This window comes from Rhamphochromis longiceps, linkage group LG3 (assembly GCF_057381845.1).
Source record: "Rhamphochromis longiceps isolate RC_006_pf linkage group LG3, R_longiceps_female_GT1.1, whole genome shotgun sequence".
Classification (NCBI taxonomy): Eukaryota; Metazoa; Chordata; class Actinopteri; order Cichliformes; family Cichlidae; genus Rhamphochromis; species Rhamphochromis longiceps.
The window spans coordinates 42,874,036-42,897,055 of NC_140559.1; the positions used below are offsets into that span (position 1 = coordinate 42,874,036).

Sequence of the window (23,020 nt, forward strand, 5' to 3'; positions counted from 1 at the left end):
AATAAACACTTTCGGGTCGTTATAAAGATATAAACTAAATTAATTATTAAATTAATCTAAATGAATCTTTTCTGGTATTCCTCGCCTCAGCTAATATATAATTTTCATTTCTATTTACCTTTTTTCCATTAAATGTTTTCTTTAAATCATGAAGCGTTGGCTGGCAGGCAACGTCAATACGTCATTTCCTGAAACCAGATTGGGTGCGCTTGTGTAAAACGTTTCAACACACGCCAGGGGTGGAGTATTGTGTTTTGATCTGAAGCACCGCCCATTCGGCAGATTCCAATGAACACTGCGAATGACTGCGAGCCTGTCAGTGAAGGCGGGAGGACGAGAAGGCAAACTTTTGATGGACGTGAACGAGCTTTATTTGCATCGCGGGAACAACAGCAGTGCCATTTATGTTTATCAACAGGTGACTCCAAACAGTACTCGAGCTAGTATGTGTTATTATTCCTAAATAAGTTCCTCAGCATTCAGTGTTAGTGCCCGTGCTATTTTGAAGCTCAGTGCGGTTAGAAGCTCTCCAAGTTGCTAAGCTAACGTCAACTTTAGAGCCGGTTTCCTTCTGGACTTTTTCAGTGGAATGGCCCCCAGAAAACCAAAGGGAAGCGGTAAGCGTAACGTTTAAACTGGACGTGTGGTGATTGATGCCACTATTTCCAACTTTTACTGTCAGGAGCTCATGCAAGTGTGATTCAGTACTGTAGTCTATTTTTGTTTCTTGCGCAGATGCCAGCCTTCCTTTCGCTGCTCTCCAGCTGCTTGCCCCGCCTGTGCGTCTGGTGTCTGCAGCCCTGTGGAAGGTGCTGAAGCGGAGGGATGTGATGCAGTATGGGGTTGTGGAGGAGTTCGTGACATCTTCCTGTGAGGCTGTGCCTGGGTTGCTCACTGTGAGACACCAGGGCAGGCTGACAGTGGGGCTGAGAGCAAGAGTGAGTATAACAGGAGAAGCTTCACCTCTGTTGCTTGTGAAGCTCGCACACAAGAATTTCACTCACATGTACCTGCACATGTGATGTGACAATAAAAGTGATTTGATTTGGAAATCGGATTTAAATGTGTGCTTGAACCACTGTACTGTGTCCAAGAATGGCACAGTCCCAGTCTCCACCTCTGCAGCTTTAGCCTGGAGTTTGCATGTTTATTAGGGCTTTGACATAGTATTAAAAAGGAAGCACACCATCCTAACCTCATTGCTGGAAGACAGCACAGCATCGATTAGGAAAAGTAACACTATGAACAAACTTGGAGTCATTTCTGACCAGGATATGTCCTGCAGATTGCAAATTGAAATATTATGCAGGACTGCTTTCTTTTATCTGCTCATCATCTTTAAAATTGGAAGCACTCTGTCTCAGTGAACCTTTTTCATGCATTTATTTCATTTATTGCTTCTAGCCTTTAAAATTATAATTCATGATTATCAAGTTGCTCTAAACACTCCTTGAAAACCCTTCAGTTGATCCAAAATGCTGCAGTGAGAGTACTGACAGGGACTAGAAAGACAGAGCATATTTCTCCTATATTGGCTTCGCTTCGTTGGATCCCTGTTAAATCCAGAATTTAAAATCCTTCTTCTTGCATACAGCTTGTCATTAATAGACCTTATATTATCCCTACAGTACACTTCCCTGTGAGAGTGCGTGTTTACTTGTGGTTCCTACAGTATTTAAAAGTAGAATGGGAGGGAGAGCCTTCAGCTTTCAGGCCCCTCTTCTGAGGAACCAGTTCCCAGTTTGGATTTGGGAGATAGACACTGTCACTACTTTTAAGATTATGTTACTCATTTTGATCCAGAATACTGTAGGGTCTTTATATTACAGTATAAAGTGCCTTGAGGTGGACTGAATTTTATACCAGTGGGGAAAAAAGCCATAAAGACAAACTAAATCTTTGAACCTTTCAGTTACGAACCTTTCAGCAGACAGACGTTAGTGCCTATGTTATGCCCCTCAGCACTTGTTGACGCCGCTCTGTGCCTTAAAGTGGTCTGACACTTCATGGTTGAGTTGCTGTGGTCCATAAACACGTTCACTTTGCAATAACACCACTAAGAGTTGATGTTTGAATATCTAGGAGGGAAGAAACTTCACAAACTGACTTGTAACAACAGTAGCAGTTGCCACGCACTCATTCTCACACCATGCAGACCTTTTTATAGAAGAGAGGAAAAACACACCAGTGATGCAAAATTACAAAAATATGATGGCGGTCCTATCGGAGGCTATGAGAGTGGAGGCGGGGACTGTACCTGGTGTTTCTCTGTAGTCAGATGATCTTTACCTCGTTCTTTTTTTGTTTGTTTGTTTGTTGTTTAACAAGTTGATCTTGGAGCTGTGCAGTTCACAGCCTGATGCTGAGGTGATTGAGGAACACCTGGAAAGAGTCCGTGTACCTGCTGGAACTTCTTCAGTAAGTGACCTCACAGATCACACTGCCGTTTTTGACAACTTTTATTCTGTGGCGAAAATTTGATACTGATTTTCCTCAGTGTTTTCGTATTCCTTCTGCTCTGTGATTGATTCATTTCAGGCACTGACCACAAAACATGGAGCTGATTTCGGAATTAAACATTGCTCAGTTGAACCTTTGATATTTAGGGAAGAGCTCATAGTGTGTTGCAGCACAGTACTTGTAGCTGAATACTTGCATTGTGATGCAAAGATTATGTATTCAAAAAGACGATGTGCCAAATGGGGATTTTTATGTTACCAATCTACATGTCTTATTTGCTTACTTGCAGATTTCCTGATTGTGGAGAAAATAAATGTAATTTCTTCTCTTTTTCTTCTCAGAGTAAGGATGTAAAACTAATGAGAACAGTGAAAGATTTCCATTCTTTGATTCACACGTTCCTCACAGACCCAGCGATTAGAGAAAAGTTCTACAAAGTGAGTACCTCGCCTCTGCAGCACACACTTCAGCACCTCCACCTGTTGATGAACTTTCACGCCCTCTCCTGACAGGAAGTGTTTCCTGTGGATTACGGAGCAACGTTTGACCAGGAGCTGGAGAAGCTGCTGTGGGAGTTTTTGGTTCGACTGGACCAGCTGCTTCCTGTTCCCAACCTAGTACAGGTAATGAGAAAACGGCTGTTTCCATAGCGTTAGCCATGATTTATTGCTCTTATCGTCACTGCTTTAACAGTTTCTGTGTGCAAGAATTGATCTAATATTTGGGTTTTATTTTATTTTTTTGTCAGACTGCAGCGTGGCTCAGTGATGCCCCCCCTGTCCTGGAGGAGTGTGCACGGGCAGCCACGCAGCCCCAGCTCCTGAAGATTTTACTTCAGCATGAAACCTGCCTTGGCCACCTGGAGTCAGCAGGTTGAAAAAGATAAGATCTGTGTTGTGACGACTGTGACGGGAAGACTTTGAGTGTCAGCTCATGATAATGCTCTTTGCTCTTTACAGCGTCACTACCTCCGAATATGGGAGACTCCATCCTGGCTTCACTCTCTCTGCCACCATCCGGAAGAGTCCCATCAGATCAGCCGACAGCAGCCAGGAAGTTGTCAGTGGATGAATCTGAGGGCGCCGAGCCAAAAAGCAAACCTTCATTTATCGCACCTGTTATTGGACTAATATCGAATGAAGACGTCCCGGTCTTGAACTCTGGCATTAAAAGAACACAGAGAAGTGATGGTCCAGCTGACAATGCTGGACATGAGCAGCTGAACTCCAAATTCACCTCAGTGAAACAGAGGCCAAAAGCCAACGATAAAGGAGCGAAGGAAGGGCGAGAGCAGCTGGAGGAGGAGGAGGGATGCACCCCAAGTCAAAGGAGTGGGGTGAAGCGCAAGAACTCTGACAGAGGAGAAAGCGATTTGGAGGAGGAAGAAGTTCTAAGTGTAACAACACCCGTGGAAAAGAGACTGAGCGGGCAGACGCAGAGTAAAGGTGGCCAGAGGAGGAAGGAAGGCCGAGCAGAAACTATAAGAAAAGAGGGATGCAGCAGGAAAGTCCTGGCAGCCCGGATGAGAAAGCTAGGTGTTAAAACACTATATCACCCTGAAGATCAACACCTCTACTCTGTTTTTGTCGATTGTCTGATCATGGAGCCCAGGGTTGTCATCGAAGAAATGTCAGCTGCTTCTCTCAGGGCTAGTACATCTGGGCCAGAGGAAACATCCTCTTACCAGGCACAAAACAAGCAGAGGAGGAAGTTACCGGCCACAACGTCAACGCAGAGACAGACAAGCAGCCATCTGTCGTCTGACACAGAGTCTCCCGGCTCGCAAGACAAAGAGTAAGGGACTAAAGTGCATAATGGCAATAAACCAAGCACTGTGGTCTGTGTGAATAAGTAATATATGGGTAATGCTATGGCTGCATATTTGTTTAAGAACATGTTTGAAGTAAAAATAGATATTGTGGTTCAGTCAACTCGTTTAAACATGGCATAAACTGTCTGAATACAATAAAAACATCTGATTTAGCTCCACAGATTTCTGGTTTCTTTTGTCTGATATTAATGACTTAACTATGTGCAGCTAGATCACACACACTGATCAACATTTGTACTTCAGTGTTTTCTGGTTGCCTTTAGACTTCAGTTAGAAGTGCACGAAGCTAAGCAGTTCAGCTCGATGCCCCCCCCCCCCCCGTGATTAGTCACCAGTTAACAGCTACTGTTGTTTCCCCTCAACAGAAACCATCCTGCACTACACAGCATGAGAAGCTCTCCCTCTCAGCAGCAGAGTGACACAGGTGAATGTGGGGTGTAATTATGTAAGAAATGTATCACCTGCAAAGGTTTGAGCTTATGTGTGTTTACTGTTCTGTTCAGAGGTGCTGGCCGGTGCAGAAGATGACGACTACGTGGCTGATTCAGAGGATGAGGCGACGAAGAACTTCAAAGTCAGGGTGCGTATTCAGAACACATCCAGTCTTAGCTTTGATTATACCTGAATGATGTGCAGTTTCAGACAAAATAGAATAAATGGGAGTGTAAAGCATAAGACTCGGGGGGGGTAAAATCGGCCTGGCAAGGACTTCAATCTGGCACATCGGGTGGTTTTGTAAAATGTGGAGGGCATGAATTGCAGGCTCAAATACATGTTCATGAATTCTTACAGCTCTTCCTGCTGATAGAGAGCGCCGTCATGGCCATTCAGACTTCACCAAAGTAATTAATAGATAAAAAAATTAAATGACAACACATTGCTGTTTTCTTTGTTTTTCTTTATAATTCATTCACAGAAATTAAAAAAAATATAAAACAAAAACATTGTTTTATAATTACAAGACCTTTTCTGTATATTTATACATTAATTTACAGTTGAAGCCCAAAGATCAAGGCTGACATTTCTCTCATAGCTGAACAACTGAGATGTGCTGAGACTTGTTTTTCTAATTTTAGATCTCAGGGGTTAAATGTGCAATTAAACGTGTTTACACTGATAGAAAGACTCTGGTCCGGCTCACTCAGGACTAAAACAGTGTAAAATAAGTTTGACGTCCCTGCTGTAACTGATGCCTGTAACACAGTAAACTCTTATTCTTAGTGCTTTGAATCCCTTTGTCTCCCCCAGCTGTTTATGAAACGCTACTACAAGACCAAACACGGCACCTACGTGCCCACCCTGAGGGAGTTTTGGAAACCTGCGATGACCCGGCGCCGCTTATTGTCTGCTGGACACAAACGGAGGTGATGAAATGATTTTTGTCCTCCACCGGCGACATGGTCGGAAAGAATAACAGGTTTTTAAATGCTATTGAGACTGATGGACACTTTTATCTTCCATTTGCTTGAAATAAACCTGACTCAGGGCGATTAAAACTTGAACAGGTGCTTTGACATCGTGGATAAACGTAGCCACGGTTACAGGCAGTGTCATACAGCTTTTTTTAAGTCATTTAAATTGCATTTTTTAAAAACATATCTGGATTGTCTGTTACAAATGTGAAATATTTTTAACTTGCAATATGTAATAATATCTCTGTTAATAAAGTTTGTGATTTTTGTATGAAATATATGAAATGAAATGCAAAATAAAAACTGGTTGATGATGAGACTGGTGCACGCTCCATTTGGTTCATCGATGAAGGCGAAGCTCTCAAACGGCTCCTGACGTTCAGCTCATGTAATGACTGTTAATAAAACCATCCCTGGCCTGTAAATCATGAATATGTTTATGCACTGAAAAAGCTTTTATCTCATAGCTGGTGCAGTTTAAAATGACACATTTCCTCATTTTAAATTATTTTCTTTTACAAAAACATCAGATTTTTCATTAGAAACCTTTACACAACAAAAATCAACCTGGAAACTCAAGACGCTCACAGTAACCCAGAGCTCTCTGCTTCATTATATTGGTTTATATTAGTGTGTTGCAGCTCCTGCGCTAAGCTTAGTTGTGGCTGTTCTCTGCCAGCACTTCAGAAAAATAGAAGAAATCCAATTAAAAACGATGCGTTCAAAGTCGACAGTTCATCCCTCCGGTCACTGTGATGGTCTCTCCGGTGATGTAGGACGCTTCCTTGGAGCACAAGAACGCGATCACACTTCCGATTTCCTCCGGTTCTCCAACTCTGACAGGAGAAGCAAATTCAACGTGTCAAATCCTGGACTCTGAATATTACCAACAAGCTTTCCTGTGACCTTGAACTTCACCTTTTAATGCATAGCTGCTTTTTGAACTCATCCACGATGCCTTCATTCTGCCACAGCTGGAACAAAAGAGTTTATTATAAAAAGTACAACACTAATAAGAGAAAGCACGACTGAAATGCAACAAAAACCACATTTTTAGCAAAGGACTCCAGCGCGTGTCCTCACCGCAGAGCTGAAGCGGGTCTTGATTATTCCAGGGGCCACGCAGTTCACTCTTATGTTACTCTGAGCCAGCTCCGGGGCCAGAGCCCGGGTTAGACCCAGCAAGGCCGTCTTACTCACGCTGTAAGGACCCAAAGCCTGGAGAGGTGCACATGCACACCACGTGAACAGGTTTGCAGAAACAAAACAGAGCATGTCACTTCTTTACATTCAGGTTTATGTCTCACTCGTTTTAAGTGCATATATCCATTATTAGCTGCTTCCTTATTAACACGGCGCCACAGCGGGTGCCTCTGCATGTTTGACTTGGCACATTTGCCTTTCCAGACACAACCGCCAAGGGATTTTTATGTTCTTCTGAAATCTCCTGGTACACTAAGACTACCTTACCAAACACGGTTTCTAAGACTTTTCTCCCACTTCAAAAGCCATAAAAGCTCAGGCTCCACACCTCTAATGCTGTGTCAAACACTGGCAGATACTGGAGTCTGTGAGTAACATAGATGCTTAACATTACAGCTTTTCTCCAGAGAATTGCTTTCTCACTTCCATCTCTATGTCTCGATGTGATGTAAGGAGGCGACCAACCTATCCTGACCGCACTGATGAGATTCAGTCACAGCACCACACGAATTCCTGCCAAGGAGAAATTCCTCACTGACCTGCATTGGTTGGTATCCAGCCACAGATGACACAAATATGACATTTCCACCTCTGAAAGAAAAACACAGACCTGTGAGAGGTGTTAGAAATATTACAGCAGGCAGGTTTTTATGGACGCCCCTTTTGGTGCCATTGTCACTCACCCTCTCTTCTCCATATGAGGCGCCACCAGCTTGGTCATGAGGAAGGCTGATTTTACGTTCACATCTAGGATCTGAAAAATGTCGACACAGTGACAGTGAATACTTTAAATAACAGAGTGATCTCAGAGTGACGTAAACAGCTCTTCAGAACCACATTTTGGATTTATGTTGTTTTTTTATGACAACATATCAGTGCTACTGTATCCTTCATTTAAAAAAATGCAAATTTATGTCGTACATCATAAATGATTGGTGTGGGCTCAATTTTTGTACGTACCTTATCCCAGACCTCCTCTGTGGAGTCCATGATTTTTCCAAAGAAAGGATTGACTGCTGCATTGGACACCAGGATGTCAATGGCCCCACACCGATCCAGAGTCTGTACCAAACACAGAGCCAAGCACTCGTTCACGCTATTACACAGTGACGCCAACAAGTGGAGGACATTTTAACAGACACGTGCACTTCACCTCTTAATGCAGTTTGAGTCACAAAAGCAGCTGCTGATGTGAACCACGCTTTGCCCAAAAGATGAACTGTTTGCTTTCATGAAACTCTTACAAAGTCGTGTAAAAGACACTGTTCAGATACACTGTCTAAAACTCAAAGCGTTTTACTTGCGTGGCCGCTGTCGTCCTTAAAAACAAGCGTTGAATACAATAAGGTCAAAGGTACGCCACTAAATACTAAACAAAGTCCAAAAGGAGCTCAGAGGAAAAGCTAAAGGAATGGCTGGAGCTGGTTCACATCTGTCTTAATGAGTCTACCATGCAGGCATGTTTTACGTGGCAGGACTCCACAGAAGAAACCACAAAAAAATGTAAAAAAAAAAAACCTCCACTAAAGTTTTCCACAGAGCACCTTAGCAGTCCACAGTGCTTCTGGGAAACGTCTGCAGTCTGATGAATTGTCTGAATTGCTCATGACCAGTTGAGTGATGCAGCATGACAGCGACCCCAACCTTAAAAATACAGCAGACCAAGAAAATCTGCTTCACCTTAAACCCATCGGTTATTGTGGAATGACATCACAGACCAGACATCCTAATATGGCTGAGCTGGAGTGCCTCTTTAAGACAGAGGGGTCCATTATCCCCCCTGAGCACGTGCAGCTACAGAAAGTGCTCTAGGTAACCACCAAACCACCAAAAGAGGCTCAGCTAATGGTTCCCACTTACTTTTTTCCACCACCACTGAGGATGATGAAAGGGGACTTTTTGCTCACAGTAACATGGAGAGTTTCAAATAATGACACCAGCATATGTACAAGTAATCACTGTGAGCCAGAAGCTCAGGCTCAGACCGCCCGAAACGCTCAGCTTCAGGCAGCTTGTTCTGCTTTTAGCTCTCTGTGATGTCACTGAGCACAGATATCCTTAACATGCACATGTCAGGCACAAAGCTCTGACTGTGAACACTGAGGTAAATAGAGATAAGCTCCAGACTGTCCAAATAGTCTGTTTTTGAGAAGCAGCCAATCAGATGAAAGCACAGCAGTGCATGATAAGTGGACTTAAATAGCATAGACTTATACAGACTCATTCACCCAGTCACACACACACATTCATACGAGCTTTTATCTGTTCACACACACTCAGCGGGTGCAGTCAAACACCGATCCACCAACTCTCTGATTGGTAGATAACCCGCTCTACCACCTGAGCCACAGTGGCTCTTAAACTGTGGGGAAAGCCCTGCAGGTGTGGTGTGGATGATCGGGGACTTTAATGAGTTTGCGTCAGAGCTAAATATGTTAAAACACCAAAGTTACAGAGTAACTAATAACAGATGTAGACAGGCAGCTAAAGGCAAAATTACAGTTTTTGGACAGTTTGGTAAGACCATAAGAGTGGGTTCAGTTCTTCGTGGGAAAGAGCTGTGACAGCAACTTAAATCTTGAAAACGCTTTACATACAGTCCACATTAGAAACGGGAGGTATTTGAAACAGTCATAGTGGTTCTCTGAGTCGTCCAGTCGCACACAGCTGTAGTTTCAGTGCTTGTGTTAGCAGCATGCTCTGACTCTGCCCTTCACACAAGTAAGAAGCATCTGGGGTGGAACTATGGCCAGATTTTAACTCATTGCCAGTTAGTTACTTATTTCCTGCATAGAAAAGGAGGGAAACTGTAACTGGAAGCGTTCCTGTTGCTGACAGGGCAGAGGAATGTGGCAGCGAGGGACTTCGGCTTCATATAAAAACATTATAAAAACACATTTTCACAAATAGCAACTTTAAGTGGAACTACATTGAAAAAACAGCGAAAATATCAGGCTGAACTTTATTCTACTAAAATCCAGCTTGGATTCCTTTTTATTGTTAATGATTGATAAAAATTGTTAGGTGCACGTTGGCTGAACTTTTCTCCACCTCTCAAGTGGCTCATGCCAGATAAAGTTTCATAGGTTTTTTCACAGAGGATCAACTGAGGGGCTAGACATATAATAATTATTTTGAACCATGAAGCTACTCTAATAGAGTCCAAGAGTAAAAATATATGTAGAAATGAGCACCCATTTAATAGTTGTGTTATAATAAAGAGCCAAAGCTTGGTCTTGTATAGTTTATGTGCTGCTCTACACCTCTGAGCACGATGGACGGCTTCTTACCATCTGAACCAGTTGTTCTCGGTCTTCCCCTTTCCCAACATTACAGGTTGTTCCAGTCACTTGGATGCTCTGGCTCTGCAGCAGTGCCACAGCTTTGTCTACATTGGCCTGCCGCCGGCTGCTCACAACCACATGGGCACCTCTTTTTCCCAGAGCCTGAGCCGCAGCCAGCCCGATTCTGAGGAGGGGGGAGAAGAGCTCTATGATGCATCGCTTTAACCCCTTTACAGCAGTAATTACTCTCATGAATGTGCTGAATCTGAGAAATAAGCATTTTAGAACATACACAAAACAATCAAACAAACATGGACTAAGCTCTTCTATTACTAATTCTCCAATAATCAGTGATTTGTCATGATTGGAGACAGGTGACTAACACAGTCCTTGCTTGGTTACTGTTTGTTTTTTCATGGACAGCACCAACAATCAGGGGTCAATCACGTCATTTTTACCCATCTGTGGAGGCAGTGACTATGGCTACTTTGCCAGAAAGACTGCTTTGAGACATATTTCTTTGGCCAGCTACAAGATTGGTCCTAAGGCACCTGAATACACTCCTCAGCATCACCTGTGGACAGAGAGCACGCACGGATATGTTTTCAGCGCAAACAGCAGTTAAGTAGGGCAGAGGCCATGCACTTTGTTGAGCTCGCATTCCCAACTTTATTGTCACTCGCAGTCCGACATTTTACAAAGCAAATGCAGTTGTGCAAATGTGACGAAGAGGATTGTCTCACCCTGCAATGCATGAAAAGCTCAACACGAAGAGGTGCAGAATAGTTTGATAAAAGACTCTCAAAGACCTTTGACTACTGACGATTCGTGTCGCTACAGTCGATATTTTCCGGGTAAACGTCCCCCTGTCAAAATAAAAGCATACAGCCTACTTCGCTCGCAATTGGCTGTGTGCATATGTATATAAAAGTGCTGAAACCATGCTCACTTTAATAATACTAGTAATTGTGCAAATTAATCTTTTTTCTATGGCAAATAAAGATAACAGCAGTTGCCAACAGCAGCTGACCGTTATTTTTCCCCATTTGAAAATCGTTTACCTGGTTTACAGAGTCAGTCGTCCTTAAACGCAACTTTTAGGAACGAGCCAATCAGAAGAGCTCTATTTTTGAAGCGACGGCTAGCTGCGCGATTTTACACACGTCGGGATTGGTGTAAACGCTGGAATTTACGCCCTGGTGTTACTTGTAGATCAGCGAAGCTCCGCGACCTAAGAAAGGGGCGGAGATAATTTTGTTGTCATCGAAGATGATTGAACGGCGATGACCGCAGATTTTCACGCATGAAAAGAAGGGATTTACGTATCAGAGGCTGTACCCCAATGGGAAGTTTATCGGCGATAAGAAAAGAGAAAGGTAATAATTTTCATTACGGCGGTCCTGAGTGCTAACGCTGTTCGGTAAATAAATCGCCTTTGGCCGCTTTATACGGCGGTGCCATTGTTGTTTTGAACTAAACCAGCACTAGCTAGCGCAGCGTTAGCCCGCGTTGGCTGGTGTTTAGTGGCTAGGCCGCGACTGCACGTCTATTTATACTGGCTACTGTTCAAATGAATTATCGTTTGACCTAGATAGCGGTTTCATACACAGCTGCACGCCGTATTTTAGACGCTCACTGCACACCGCTTCTTTTTTGCAAACGATGCTAAGCTGTTGCGGGCTTCCCCCGATAGGGTTGCCTTTAAAGAAACGTTACTGGGCGTGGAAGGCATAGACAGGTGTTACCTCCGTCCGCCTACCTTTCAGTTTCACGCGAGACTCAGAGCGCACGGGTGAAGTTTTGCTGTCTATACCTATTACATGTGACTCGTGAGAAAATAAACATTTAAAAAAGCGTTTCCGTGTGAATTTTAGGAGCCTTATGAAGACCGGGGACGACGGAGCCCCCAGACCGGGCGATGTGTCCTAAACAGAGCCAGCTGTGCCTCGGCACCGAGGGTCTCTGCCCACCGGCATATCCGTGACAGCTGACCTCCCAAAAATGACCCGACTGGTGTGGACACTTGAGTGATAATTTCTCGGAGACTAAGCTGATCACTTGGCAATCATGTCTGTCTCGGTGAGTACAGTTTTTCTCTTTATGTTCGTGGATTTGCATGTGTTCGTGTGGCAGTGTCGCAATAGCTCGGATACTTTGAAAGTCAAGGAATAATTTGCTTTCCTCGCTTTCTTTCTTTCTTTTAAACTGGTTTATTTGTTTTCTGTGTCTTATATTGGGATCCTCAGTGCCTCCATTGCAAAAGAGGTCCCACATGGCTCATTGGAGCTCGGTTGTCCCCGGGGGGTTGGTTTAGAGAATGAAAGGGGGCCTGACTCTCTGGCTTTGGGTTGGCAATTAAACCCTAAACAGCAAGGGACAGATGTGCCTCTCATCCCCTCCCCCTTCCCTCTCATCCCGCTCATTACCATTAAGCTCTTGTGTCCATTTGATCATTGATCCTCCCTGACTGTGGCCCTCTTTCTCCCTTCCTCAGGATGAATTGCACAGCTGTGAATTTTGATTTGGCTTTTAAATTTTCCATCTTTTTCTTTTTTTGTTTTGTTTTGTTTTCGTTTGCTAATCCCCCCCCCCCCCCCCCCCCCCAACCAGGTCTTTCACACAGACATTTAACGAGATCTTCCCTATTCACTCCCTTTCACTCTCCATTCAGCATCGAAACAATCACCCTTTTTATACTCCTCACTTGGCACTGCCACGTCAATGTACTTGTTTGTTTGTGGCGTGCAGGGAGTGTGAATTCAGGCTGTTGATTAATTTGTGCTTTCATATGGCCATTTTAGTTGTTGTTTTTGTGTGTGTGTGTTTTTGTGGGTCAGTGCTGATCACTGCTGCTCTCGTCTCTTCCTCCTGCACAGACGGTATTGGCAAAGGCGTTGTTTGACAACACGGCAGAAAGCCCAGAAGAGTTGGCTTTCCGAAAGGGCGACATCCTCATGGTTCTTGAACAGGAGCAGAGCGGCGGGCCCGGGTGGTGGCTCTGTTCGCTGCATGGCAGACAGGGGATCGCCCCCGCTAATCGCCTTCGACTCCTTCAGACCGCCCCGCCCCCTGGCTCGGACCCCTGTCGTGGCTCCAGTGAAGACTCGGTCTACCTGTCACCTGGTGCCCCGCTGGCTCGGACCGCGAATGATGCGGACGGAGTTTATCGCTCCCCGCCAGCGGTGGGCGAGGGACGAGGAGCGGGGTCGAGACCAGGGGAGCTACGCAGAACTGAGGGCGGGCGGCCACGCTCGCACTCTAGCTCTGGCACCCGGCCCAGACCTGACTGGGATATCGGGGTGGTGGGGCGGCCACGCTCACCCTCTTTGAGAGGACGAGGAACAGACATGACAGGAGCGGTTTATCAGAGCCCAGTGAGTCCCGCGCCTGCAGCAGCTCAGCATGCGAGGCAGCCAGGAGCTCACCTGGCTTCAGAGTCTGTGTATCTTGCCCCCAGCGGAGTGCCGAGGACAGCCGATGAAGCAGAGGACGCTACATATCTTGTTCCCAGAGAAACAATAACCACGGGGGCCTCGGATGACTGTTACTTGGTGCCCAAAGGCACGCCTCTTGCAGGCGATGATGTTTACCAATCCCCAACGGGAGGCTCTGTGGCCAGTGCTTTTTGCTCTAATGGACCATTGATAACCAATGGAACTACAGCTACCCCCCAATCAAAAGCGAACCAGGACACACCTGGGATGTACCAAACACCCACTTCTGTGGGAGTGAGCCTTCCGAGGACACCAGCAACAATTCTGGCTCACCACTACCCGCCTCAGATAACCTCTGCCCAAGCGTCTCCTCGAGCCCTGCTCAAGGGAGCTTCGCCCACCCCTGCCGCTGCCAGGGGCAAGCCCGGCCTTGCCTCTCACCGGGGATCCCCATTGCTTATCAGAGCTGGCCAGGTCAGGGCTCCTGGATCGCCAAATTTCGCCCGCAAACCACCTCCACCAGCACCTCCAGTAAGGAGCGTCACCAGGAAGGACACACAACCATCACAGCTGTCAGCTGACTCTAACTCTGTCCCCAAATCTGCTGCTCAAGCAACTTCTGCAAGCCTGCAGCAAGAAGAGGGCAAACAGAGGGCAGCCCCCCAGGGAACGGAGGAAAGGACGAGTAATGGCGTGGAGAAAAGCAGCAGTGTGCAGAATCAAAAGGGAGAAAATCAGGATTATTCAGATCCTGTTGATGATCAGGTATGTGACGATTATACTTAAAGCGATTAAAAGTTGTTCTATCTAATTCTTCAGTATTTATAAAGTAAGAATAAAGTTATTACCTGTTAATAACATCCTGGCTCAGCAGCTCTGCATGCTGTGAGGGCAGTGAGCCTGTTTCCTTGCTGAACAGAAAAAAATCTGCGTTTCCTGTTCAGTTTTGACCATTTGATAAAAAGAAATGTGACTCATATCAGATTTTAAAAAAGTGTTTCGTTTTTGTTAAATGTTTGTTTTTTGTTTCGTTCTTTGGAAACCCTGCTGGGTTTCATCTAGGGGGTGGGGGAGGAGGCATTTTTAGTGGTGTGTTAAACAGGTTAGGTCGTCCTGTAATGTTGCTTTAGTTCTCAATATGATGACATCATAAGCAGTTTTTTTCCTCTGCATACAGAAGATGTTTGTGAAAGAAGTGGAAAAATCACCAGAAGTGTTACAAAATAACTTTAAGTCAGTATTTTTTTTAAGCATGGCTTGATTTACAACAGTTTTGTTTATCAAATATCAGGAAACTGCATAAACTTGTGTTAACTAAGGTAACAAAGACTGTTCTCTAACTATATGTGGACTGATTGTTCTCATGTCCGTTGTCAACGCCCCGCACCAAAACTTTAAAGACGTCTATTTTGAGCCAGGAAAAGCCCTTCACCATGTACATGAATCCTTTTATTACTCCTGGATGGTACTTGTTTGGCAATAAACTTTTAAAGTCTCCATCATATTTACTGGGAATATTTTAGTGTTAAATTAAATATTTTTTTTATGGATTTTTCTCTTTTTTTTTTCAATTCTAATGTTGCCTTGGTAGGTATACGATACACCTCCGAAGGGCAGGTGGCAGCATCCAGTCCCCTCTGCACTTGGAGAAGATGACAGCATTTACGACACCCCCCGCAGTGTGCCACCGCAGGCCGACGCTGAGTCAGAGGTAAAGACTTTGCACACGAGGCTGACTTATGGATAAACCTCTGAATTAGTGTCTAAAGCAACTGCTTTATTTGTTGTTTGACTGTGAGCTGTCAAGTGGCTTTATATCCTCTTTGCCTTCCTTGTGTGGCCACGATGAGCTCCACTGCTGGCTGTGGTAGCTTGGAAGTTCAGTGTTTTATAATGATTAAATGTTTGGGACAAACTGTTTTCCTGTGGTCAATCCATCCACCTGTTTTCATATCTAGGTCCACACACATTTATTTAATTAATTAAGCCAGTATTAAATATCACTTAGAGGAATTACTGAAACAGTGGTACGTTGCAGTTGGTGCTTCATCTCCCGGCACACAAAACGCAAAATCAACTTTAGAGAGCGTCTGACAGAGAATTACTTACAGGGCTTCTGTGTTTCTGTTTTGTTCCTGTCATATTTTGACCTGACAAACATCCAGCAGAATCAAAATGCTCTGATTACCCCCAACCCTAGTATATTAATTTGCTGGGAACTGTGGGAATCTGCTGTGCTGAATGCATGCCTACACAAGCAAAGAACAAGAGATGACTATCATATACCCCGCCACTATTTCTTCCCACATTCCAGTATTAGCCTGTCTCCCTGCCCCCCTTCGAGGCGAGGCCACACCTGTCTCTGTGTGCTCCTGGAGCCAGTCTATCCAGTACAAATGCTGCTTCTATTTTTCTCCCAGTCACACCCATCTGTCACAACCATGCCAAGGATACACCACCGCCATCACCACCACCACCACCACATCCCTGCCCCCAGTGGTCTCCACTTTAAAGTTACTTGAAAATGTGTGCCAGCTGCTGGGTTATTTTTTCCCTCCTTGCCTGCAGTCACTGTATGTGGACTGCAGGCTCGCTTTAAGACTTAATGAATAAAAATGTGTTTCCCACATCAGTGGGAGTCAGTAACTCTTTGCTGGATGTACCTACAGAGTGCATATGGGTTCCCTTTTTAATGTAGCATATAATTGGTACTTACTGCATTTACTGCATGGATGAAATGTTGTTGTTATTATTATTATTATTATGCCATTATTGGACTAAATAATAAAGAATCTACCTGGAGTATCTTCCTTCCTTTCTTCATATGTTTTTCAAATTTCAAAGTTTCGCAATGTTTTCTTTATTTATTTAAACAATCAAATCTGCTTTTCCCTCTTCACTGATAGGTCTATGATGTCCCCACAATCACTCTGACTAAGGCCACAGTAGATGTTCAGCCTGACGAAGCTGATGATGAAGTCTACAGTGTCCCTACACTTCCGGGCGTCCCTCTGGCACCGGGAGAGTCGACCAGCAGCCTCTGTGGGGAGGAAGTCCCTCAGGTCGGACGGGTTTCTTGTGTTCCTGGATCCGAGAAACGAGTCAGTGGTGGAGATAATAGCCGTGGTGACTCTGAGCCCGATGGTGGGATTTATGACATGCCAGCTCTGACTGTCGAAGTCCTTCCTCATTCCTCATCATCTTCTTCCACCTCCACACGCCGCCTCTCTGTGTCTAGTAACGGCTCTGGTGACATGCAGTGGCGAGCTTCGCTTTCCAGTCTGGTCCACTCTGTGCTCACCACAGTCTCCAACTCGCCCTCCACTCTGTCATCACGGGACCTGGCTACCTCACTGGCGGAAATCCTGTCCACCTGGAAAGCCAGTCATTCAGGGGATCCCCCGCCACCCCTTCAGCAGGCCTGGGCACGCTTATCGGACCTGCTCCCAGCGTTGTCTGCCGTCGGTAGCGCTCCTCCATCCGAAGGGCTCTTGTCGCTGGTCCAGCGCTCGCTTGAGGAAAGCACCCTCCTCTTACAGGCTCAGGGCCGGCCCCGTCTGCCTTCCCAAGAATCTCTGTCACGTAGGCCGTTGCCTGCGCTCCCGGTGCCTGATGGGAAGTCATCTGGAGGAGGAATGGGTTCCCGTAAAAGCAGCTGGATCCAGGAGAGGCCTCTGCCTCCAACCCCTCAGCCTGCTTTCCCCTTGCCTCCTACTCCAGCCACGGTGATGCTCACAGTGGGACCTGCTGATGAAGAAGATGATCCCAGCAACGAGTATGCTGGGATCGGCTTGACTCCCATCCCGGCTCCAGTTCCTACTGGAGACAGTGTTGGATATGTAAAGCTGCAGGTTAGTTTTTATTATGTTAGGAATGCATCGTTTTATAGTATCACATTAATTTCTTCCTTACCTTGATATTTATGCTATATATGCATCTAATTCCTTACAGTTTCTGTTATTGTGCTTTAACACATTTTTTCCTTTGCTGGTAACTAGTCACACATGTTCTCTGGTCACTTTGCTCTAGGGTAAACCTGAACCGCCTCCTGACGCCCGCACTGAGAACGGACAGACACAAACTATCACCTCAGAGCCACGGGTGAGCTGTTCCCTCTGTGTTTTTACCTCTGTTTACTTGATCCTTTGCTCCTGACTCACTCACAGTGATTCCCCACAGCGAAGGCATCGATTCACTCTTGTTTTCACAGTCTGCTCTGTTTACTAGTGAACAGTATGACTCTTTAATCCAGTTTGCAGCAGCTGTTTGTTTTACCAATACAAGCTTTATACTCCATAAGTTTACCTAGTGCTGTGTATTTGTATGCTACTGCAGTCTTTCAAATGAATCTGTTTACTCCGCAGTTAATTCTGAAATCAGTCATCCAGGTTGACAGGAAAGTCAAGTAAGCACATACATCAGCATAAATGTATGAGGTGCCATCAAAAAAATTAAATTCTTTTTATCTGTATTTGGCCTCCATCGCTTCAGAACTAGTCACATTGTGGATGGATACGCTGTTCCTTGGCCCATTTTGTAAGCACCTCAGGCACCTGGATCTCCTCCACTGTGCCAAAAGAAATCTTGAATTCCATTTTGGAAAAGAGCATGAGGTTGAAATCTGGAGAATAAAGCAGAGCAGCAGGGAAAGATGGTGGTAGAGGTGCAGCCAAAAAAACGTGGATGTGAGCAAGCATCCATCAAAACTCTGGGTTAGCGCTGATCCTCTCCCTCAGTCACCTCAGGGTGTTTGAGGAGAACTCTGCTTTGATAGCCTGACAAATTGTGGCCTTCATCTCTGTGAACCTGGGCTTCTTGCATCACCATGTGTCAACCCTAGATGTATATGTGCGTGTCATCTGCACAGCAATTAAAAATATACGTTCACATACTCTTGCCAAGTGAGAGTATGAAGACGGAAAATAAAATGGGGCTTTAAATTGAACCTTGTGGTACACCACAGGCATCAACACGACCATGCTGTGCTCAGTTTACACACGACGACAGTCTCTGAGCTTTTTTTTTTAATCACACCTTGTCCTGTCTTGCGAAAACTCGAAGTCAGTTCTGTTGCATCAGACTGAAGTCATGTCTTCTTATTGCTCCGTCTGCATTTTTCCTGCCCCTCGCTACATTCCCTTGTTTTGTCATCGACGGGTAACAAGAGGTCACTTGTGGATCTCAACAGACTTTCTTACATAGGACGGAGACTCCAGGACAATGAGTGACAGAAGAGCACAGTCATCCTTTGAGCAGTGGCTGACGTGCTGTATGGACCCTCTGTTTGTACGACTCGGGTTCAGTTCAAGGCTGCCTGCTTTGACTTACCATATGCTAATTTGGTTATATATTTTCTGCTCTCATTAGCAGCTTTTTCATGTGTTATTAATACATTTCCTGTTATTTGACTATTATATTAGGACCGTTTTTGTGTATGTATCACATGCTTTGATCCTATTTGGATTTTATGAAGACAAACAGCCTTAAACAGTTATTTGGCACAATTAACAGTGGCTGCAATTCTTGCGCAACTCTGATAGGAAACTCTGACATTTAGGACTTTGTCTTTGCTGGCTAATATTAAAATATGAAGTCAGTTGACTGAAGCCTAGAACTACTTTGACAATCAAATGCCTTCTCTGGCACACGATTTGTAAGTGGGGTGTTAATAAAATGTGAAAATGTCTTAAGCTTTGAGATGAAGGAATTTCTGGGCTTTAGGACGCAGTCCTGTGGCAGTCTGTTTTGGTATTTTGGAGCTCAGTTAGGAAAGAAATAAATCAGAAGGAGCCATTTGGACTCTAAGACGTTTATTGCAGGTGGTTTCTCAGCCTCTTTTACACTTTGTGGACTAAATGATTAGTCAAGACATGGTTGCAGATTATTGCTAAGGTTAAAAAATAATATAGAATACTTTGCAAAAGTCTTGAGCCACCTTTCATTTCTTTATATCTGACTCTATTGTGATTATTTAATGTGGTCTTGAGCAATACTTCTCCAGTCTTTCTGAAGCTCCCTTAAAGTTTTTCTTTGGCTGCTTTTTCACTCATTTTCAGTCCAGCCCTCCTACCTGACCATTTTCAGATGTATGAATCATGCAATCGTAAAAAGCACCTAATTCAAGTGTTGAACCAGAGTTCTGTCTACACATCATAATTTAGCAAATATGAATATTAAGTGGTATCTTTAGGCACTTTGTTAGTAGCAGCCTGCTGCAACAACACATCATTTGATCCCATTTTTTTAAACATATATTTATTGGATTTTGCATATTCCCAAATTTAGTTATGTATTTTTCATTACCTCACTCTCTCTCCACTTCCTCAACTTCCCTAAACAAACTAAACTCGATGTTACATTGTTTAACCATTGGTCAAAAGAGGGGCTATCAACATTCTCCCAGCATACTGCAACACAACGTTTGGCCTGGAGTAAGCAAAGGTAAACTGTCTTTCTCTCTGTACGAGATAAATTACAGTCATCTGGATAAATGCTTAAAATACAGAACACAGGACTTAACAGAACAGGGAAACATGGGACCCGAGAAATGCATTTTAACACTGAGCACCAAAACTTTTTACACTTCCACAAACAGTGATACAATGAAGCTTGGTGATTGGTACACTTACAACATTTGTCCAGTATATTAGGATCAAATTTATTTATTTGCAGGGGAGACATTTGTTCGCATTATCCAGTTAAAGTCTCAATCGGGTGTTGATGGTTTGGGTGTGTGTCTTTAAACATATTTTACTCCACTCAATGGGTGAAATATCTTCTAACTCTTGTATTCACTCCTGTCGCTTATTGTCTGAGGTGCCTCTGTGCTTCTCAACCAACATGTTATAAAACTGAGAGACCGAAGCAATTTTTTGTAACGTGTTTCTAGGATGGAAAGTGGAGGCTGTTGCACTGAATTTTTGATTGAGCCAGAATAAAACGTCATTTGTTATTGACTATATAACAAAGATGACACAGTTATAGGCATAAAATTGTATTTTTGCATCAGTTAGGTGATTCCCAAAGAGCAATTAGCAGAATATGGAACTTTTCTCAGCATTTTGTGAAATGTGTCCTTAAATTTTTTTTTGAAGAGACGGAACAAGTGGAGGACAAAAGAAATGTCCCCCAAAAATTATCTACAGCCGATGAACAGTTTCATGTTCTTTGTAATACATGGGGAAAAAATCCAACAAAGACCCTGCACAGGAGCTGAGAGATGCTTCAGTTGATCCATCTGCTGTTCACTGAAGCCTCATCAGAAGTGAGTGTCCACAGGCATCTGTAAGACACGGAGGAGGCTCTGTCATGGTTTGGAGCTGTATTTGAGCCAGTGTTGTTTGAGATCTTGTCAAAATTGGTTGAATTATGAACGCAGGTCATCATGAACATCAGATTATGATCCATTTAAGAACATCTCACACTGGCAGCATCTTCGTTTTTCGGCATGACAGTGATCCCAAAAACACAGCCAATGGAGTGGCAGAGCCTGGACCCTGAACATTATTGAAGCAGTGGGACCATCTTGACAGAGAAGAGAACCAAAGACTACTTGAAGAAATGACACCAAGGATTGCAAAAGAGAGTTCAGATTGTGAAGAATAAAGGCAGTCATACCAAATATTAGCTTTCTAGCTTGTACCACCTCTGTTTTTGCCTTATATACTATATTTTTATGTATGTTTCCACGTGTTTTAATAAATCGCTGCTCCCATTTTCCATGCACTATCCTAAGAAATAATGAGATTTGCACAGTGCTGTAAATATGTGCGTTGTGTTTTTTATTTTAATTTCTCAGGACTTCTTTCAGTTTGCTGTTTATGTATCTGAAAGTCTTGTTTTCATTCTCCTTAATTCAAATTAGAAACCTTCTGGCTACTTTCCTACATTTCTTGTGCAGATTTTCATTTTCCTTTCTCATCTTTTTCAGTTGACCCCCTCCCCTCCTCTGCCAGTGTCCCTCTCCCTGGAGGACTCAGAGCTGCTCTCCTTCTACTCCTCTCAAAGCCTCGCCCACCTCTCCTGCCTGGCGGATGCCGTCGATGTGCTCTTCAGCAGCGTGAAGGGAAACCAACCTCCTCGAATCTTCGTCGCCAGAGGAAAGAGCCTCATTGTAACTGCGCACAAGCTGGTATTCATCGGGGACACGCTCTCCCGTCTTCTCACGTCTGCTGACCTCCGGGCCAAAGTATGTGGAAAAGTTGGCATGATGTTTAGATCCAGCATTTCATAGCGGTGTAATATCTTTAATATTTTTTTCCCCCATCAGATCACTACCTCGGGGGGACGGCTCTGCCAAGCTTTGAAGGCAGTCGTGGTGGCAACAAAGGGTGCTGCACAGAACTATCCATCAGTATCTGCCACCCAGGAGATGGTGGACCGTGTCGCAGAGCTCTCCCAGCAGGCGGCCGGCTTCTCCACTCTGCTGCAGCGTCTGGCAGAAATATCTTCATGATGTTTCTTAGTGCTTACGTTAAAACAAACAACTTTGTCTACACTACACATCTATTTCCTCCTCTCTGAAATGCCTTATTTGTTGTTACACTCGTTCATTACCCCTGTGCTTGAATGGGATGGAAGGAAGCGAAGCCGAATCCTGCGGCGAGGCGTTTGTTCCTCGCCACAGCTGTTATCCAGCTGTTTTCACCGTGTTGCGTGTGTCGCCTGAGCGCGTGCTGGTTTGCTTTTGTTTCTCCACTGACCTCTGTGCTTTGATGCCAGGCAAAAATAGTTTTTTAAGTGTTAATTTATTGAAGATTTTGAAGCCCCTGTGTGGTTTAAGTGTCCGTGTGGACTTCCTATTTTGGGAGCTTTGCTTTAATGTGCTTGCCATATTTTTTTTTTCTCCCCCCCCTACCTCTCACACGATAGCCATTTTTCCTTCCTTCCTCTATTTATTCAGCCACCCCCGATTTCCAGAAATAGTCCAGAGGAGGAGACTTTACATCCTTTTTTCTTACTGTGATACCTGAAGGGCCTTTTGTGATTATCAATTCAGAAGCTGCAGAAGCAGCATGTTGTGTGTGTTTTTGGGGGGCTTTATTTGGGAGAAATGTTGGAAGTTTTCCCAGCTTCTATTCTCAATCTGTGCAAGTGTTTGCGTGTTTTGTGTAGTGCCCCATTTCCACTTAACAAGAAACATCTCCTCATTCTTCAGTTTGCACGTGTTTCACATCTCTATGAAGAAAAACAAAAGCTTTTTTGTCACAGAGGGAGAATATGTCTGTGGGTCGATGAAGGGGTTTTTGATTGAGCAACGTTAGCTGGGTGACAAATTGCCTCATCCTATTCTTTCCCACAGTCATGTGGCAGGTTTGGTAATGGATGCGAAACCTGTTGACCGAGTTCACCTGTCTTCACACGTCTTGTTATGACTTGCATCACTTCTCTTCTTTG

At 44.3% G+C, this 23,020-nt stretch overlaps 3 protein-coding genes across 6 annotated transcripts; 2 read left to right on the forward strand and 1 right to left on the reverse strand.

The window, feature by feature from the left end:
• Positions 1-292: 292 nt before the first annotated feature.
• tinf2 (TERF1 (TRF1)-interacting nuclear factor 2) lies at positions 293-5,999 on the forward strand. Of its 2 annotated transcripts, none has more exons than XM_085398790.1 (10): positions 293-617; positions 736-938; positions 2,320-2,418; positions 2,802-2,897; positions 2,973-3,083; positions 3,209-3,332; positions 3,420-4,254; positions 4,657-4,715; positions 4,795-4,871; positions 5,540-5,999. In XM_085398790.1, the coding sequence occupies exons 1-10, from the start codon at positions 590-592 to the stop codon at positions 5,657-5,659; spliced, it is 1,752 nt and encodes a 583-aa protein (XP_085254916.1). In that variant the 5' UTR covers positions 293-589; the 3' UTR covers positions 5,660-5,999. The 2 variants fall into 2 exon arrangements, with proteins under 2 accessions (XP_085254916.1, XP_085254924.1); XM_085398798.1 differs by having other exon boundaries at positions 294-617; positions 2,329-2,418.
• A 194-nt stretch (positions 6,000-6,193) lies between these two features.
• dhrs4 (dehydrogenase/reductase (SDR family) member 4) lies at positions 6,194-11,075 on the reverse strand. Of its 2 annotated transcripts, XM_085398819.1 has the most exons (9): positions 10,934-11,075; positions 10,649-10,764; positions 10,197-10,374; positions 7,867-7,968; positions 7,590-7,660; positions 7,446-7,497; positions 6,787-6,921; positions 6,622-6,677; positions 6,194-6,539 (listed from the first exon to the last, which is right to left on the reverse strand). In XM_085398819.1, exons 1-9 carry the CDS (start codon positions 10,943-10,945, stop codon positions 6,425-6,427), a joined length of 837 nt encoding a protein of 278 aa, XP_085254945.1. In that variant the 5' UTR covers positions 10,946-11,075; the 3' UTR covers positions 6,194-6,424. The 2 variants fall into 2 exon arrangements, with proteins under 2 accessions (XP_085254945.1, XP_085254955.1); XM_085398829.1 differs by lacking the exon at positions 10,649-10,764 and having other exon boundaries at positions 10,934-11,037.
• A 266-nt stretch (positions 11,076-11,341) lies between these two features.
• efs (embryonal Fyn-associated substrate) lies at positions 11,342-22,468 on the forward strand. 2 transcript variants are annotated; one of them, XM_085398769.1, is made up of 8 exons: positions 11,342-11,566; positions 12,065-12,269; positions 13,067-14,389; positions 15,216-15,335; positions 16,531-17,475; positions 17,654-17,725; positions 21,555-21,812; positions 21,894-22,468. In XM_085398769.1, the coding sequence occupies exons 2-8, from the start codon at positions 12,258-12,260 to the stop codon at positions 22,077-22,079; spliced, it is 2,916 nt and encodes a 971-aa protein (XP_085254895.1). In that variant the 5' UTR covers positions 11,342-11,566; positions 12,065-12,257; the 3' UTR covers positions 22,080-22,468. The 2 variants fall into 2 exon arrangements, with proteins under 2 accessions (XP_085254895.1, XP_085254903.1); XM_085398777.1 differs by lacking the exon at positions 11,342-11,566 and having other exon boundaries at positions 11,635-12,269.
• Positions 22,469-23,020: the final 552 nt, after the last annotated feature.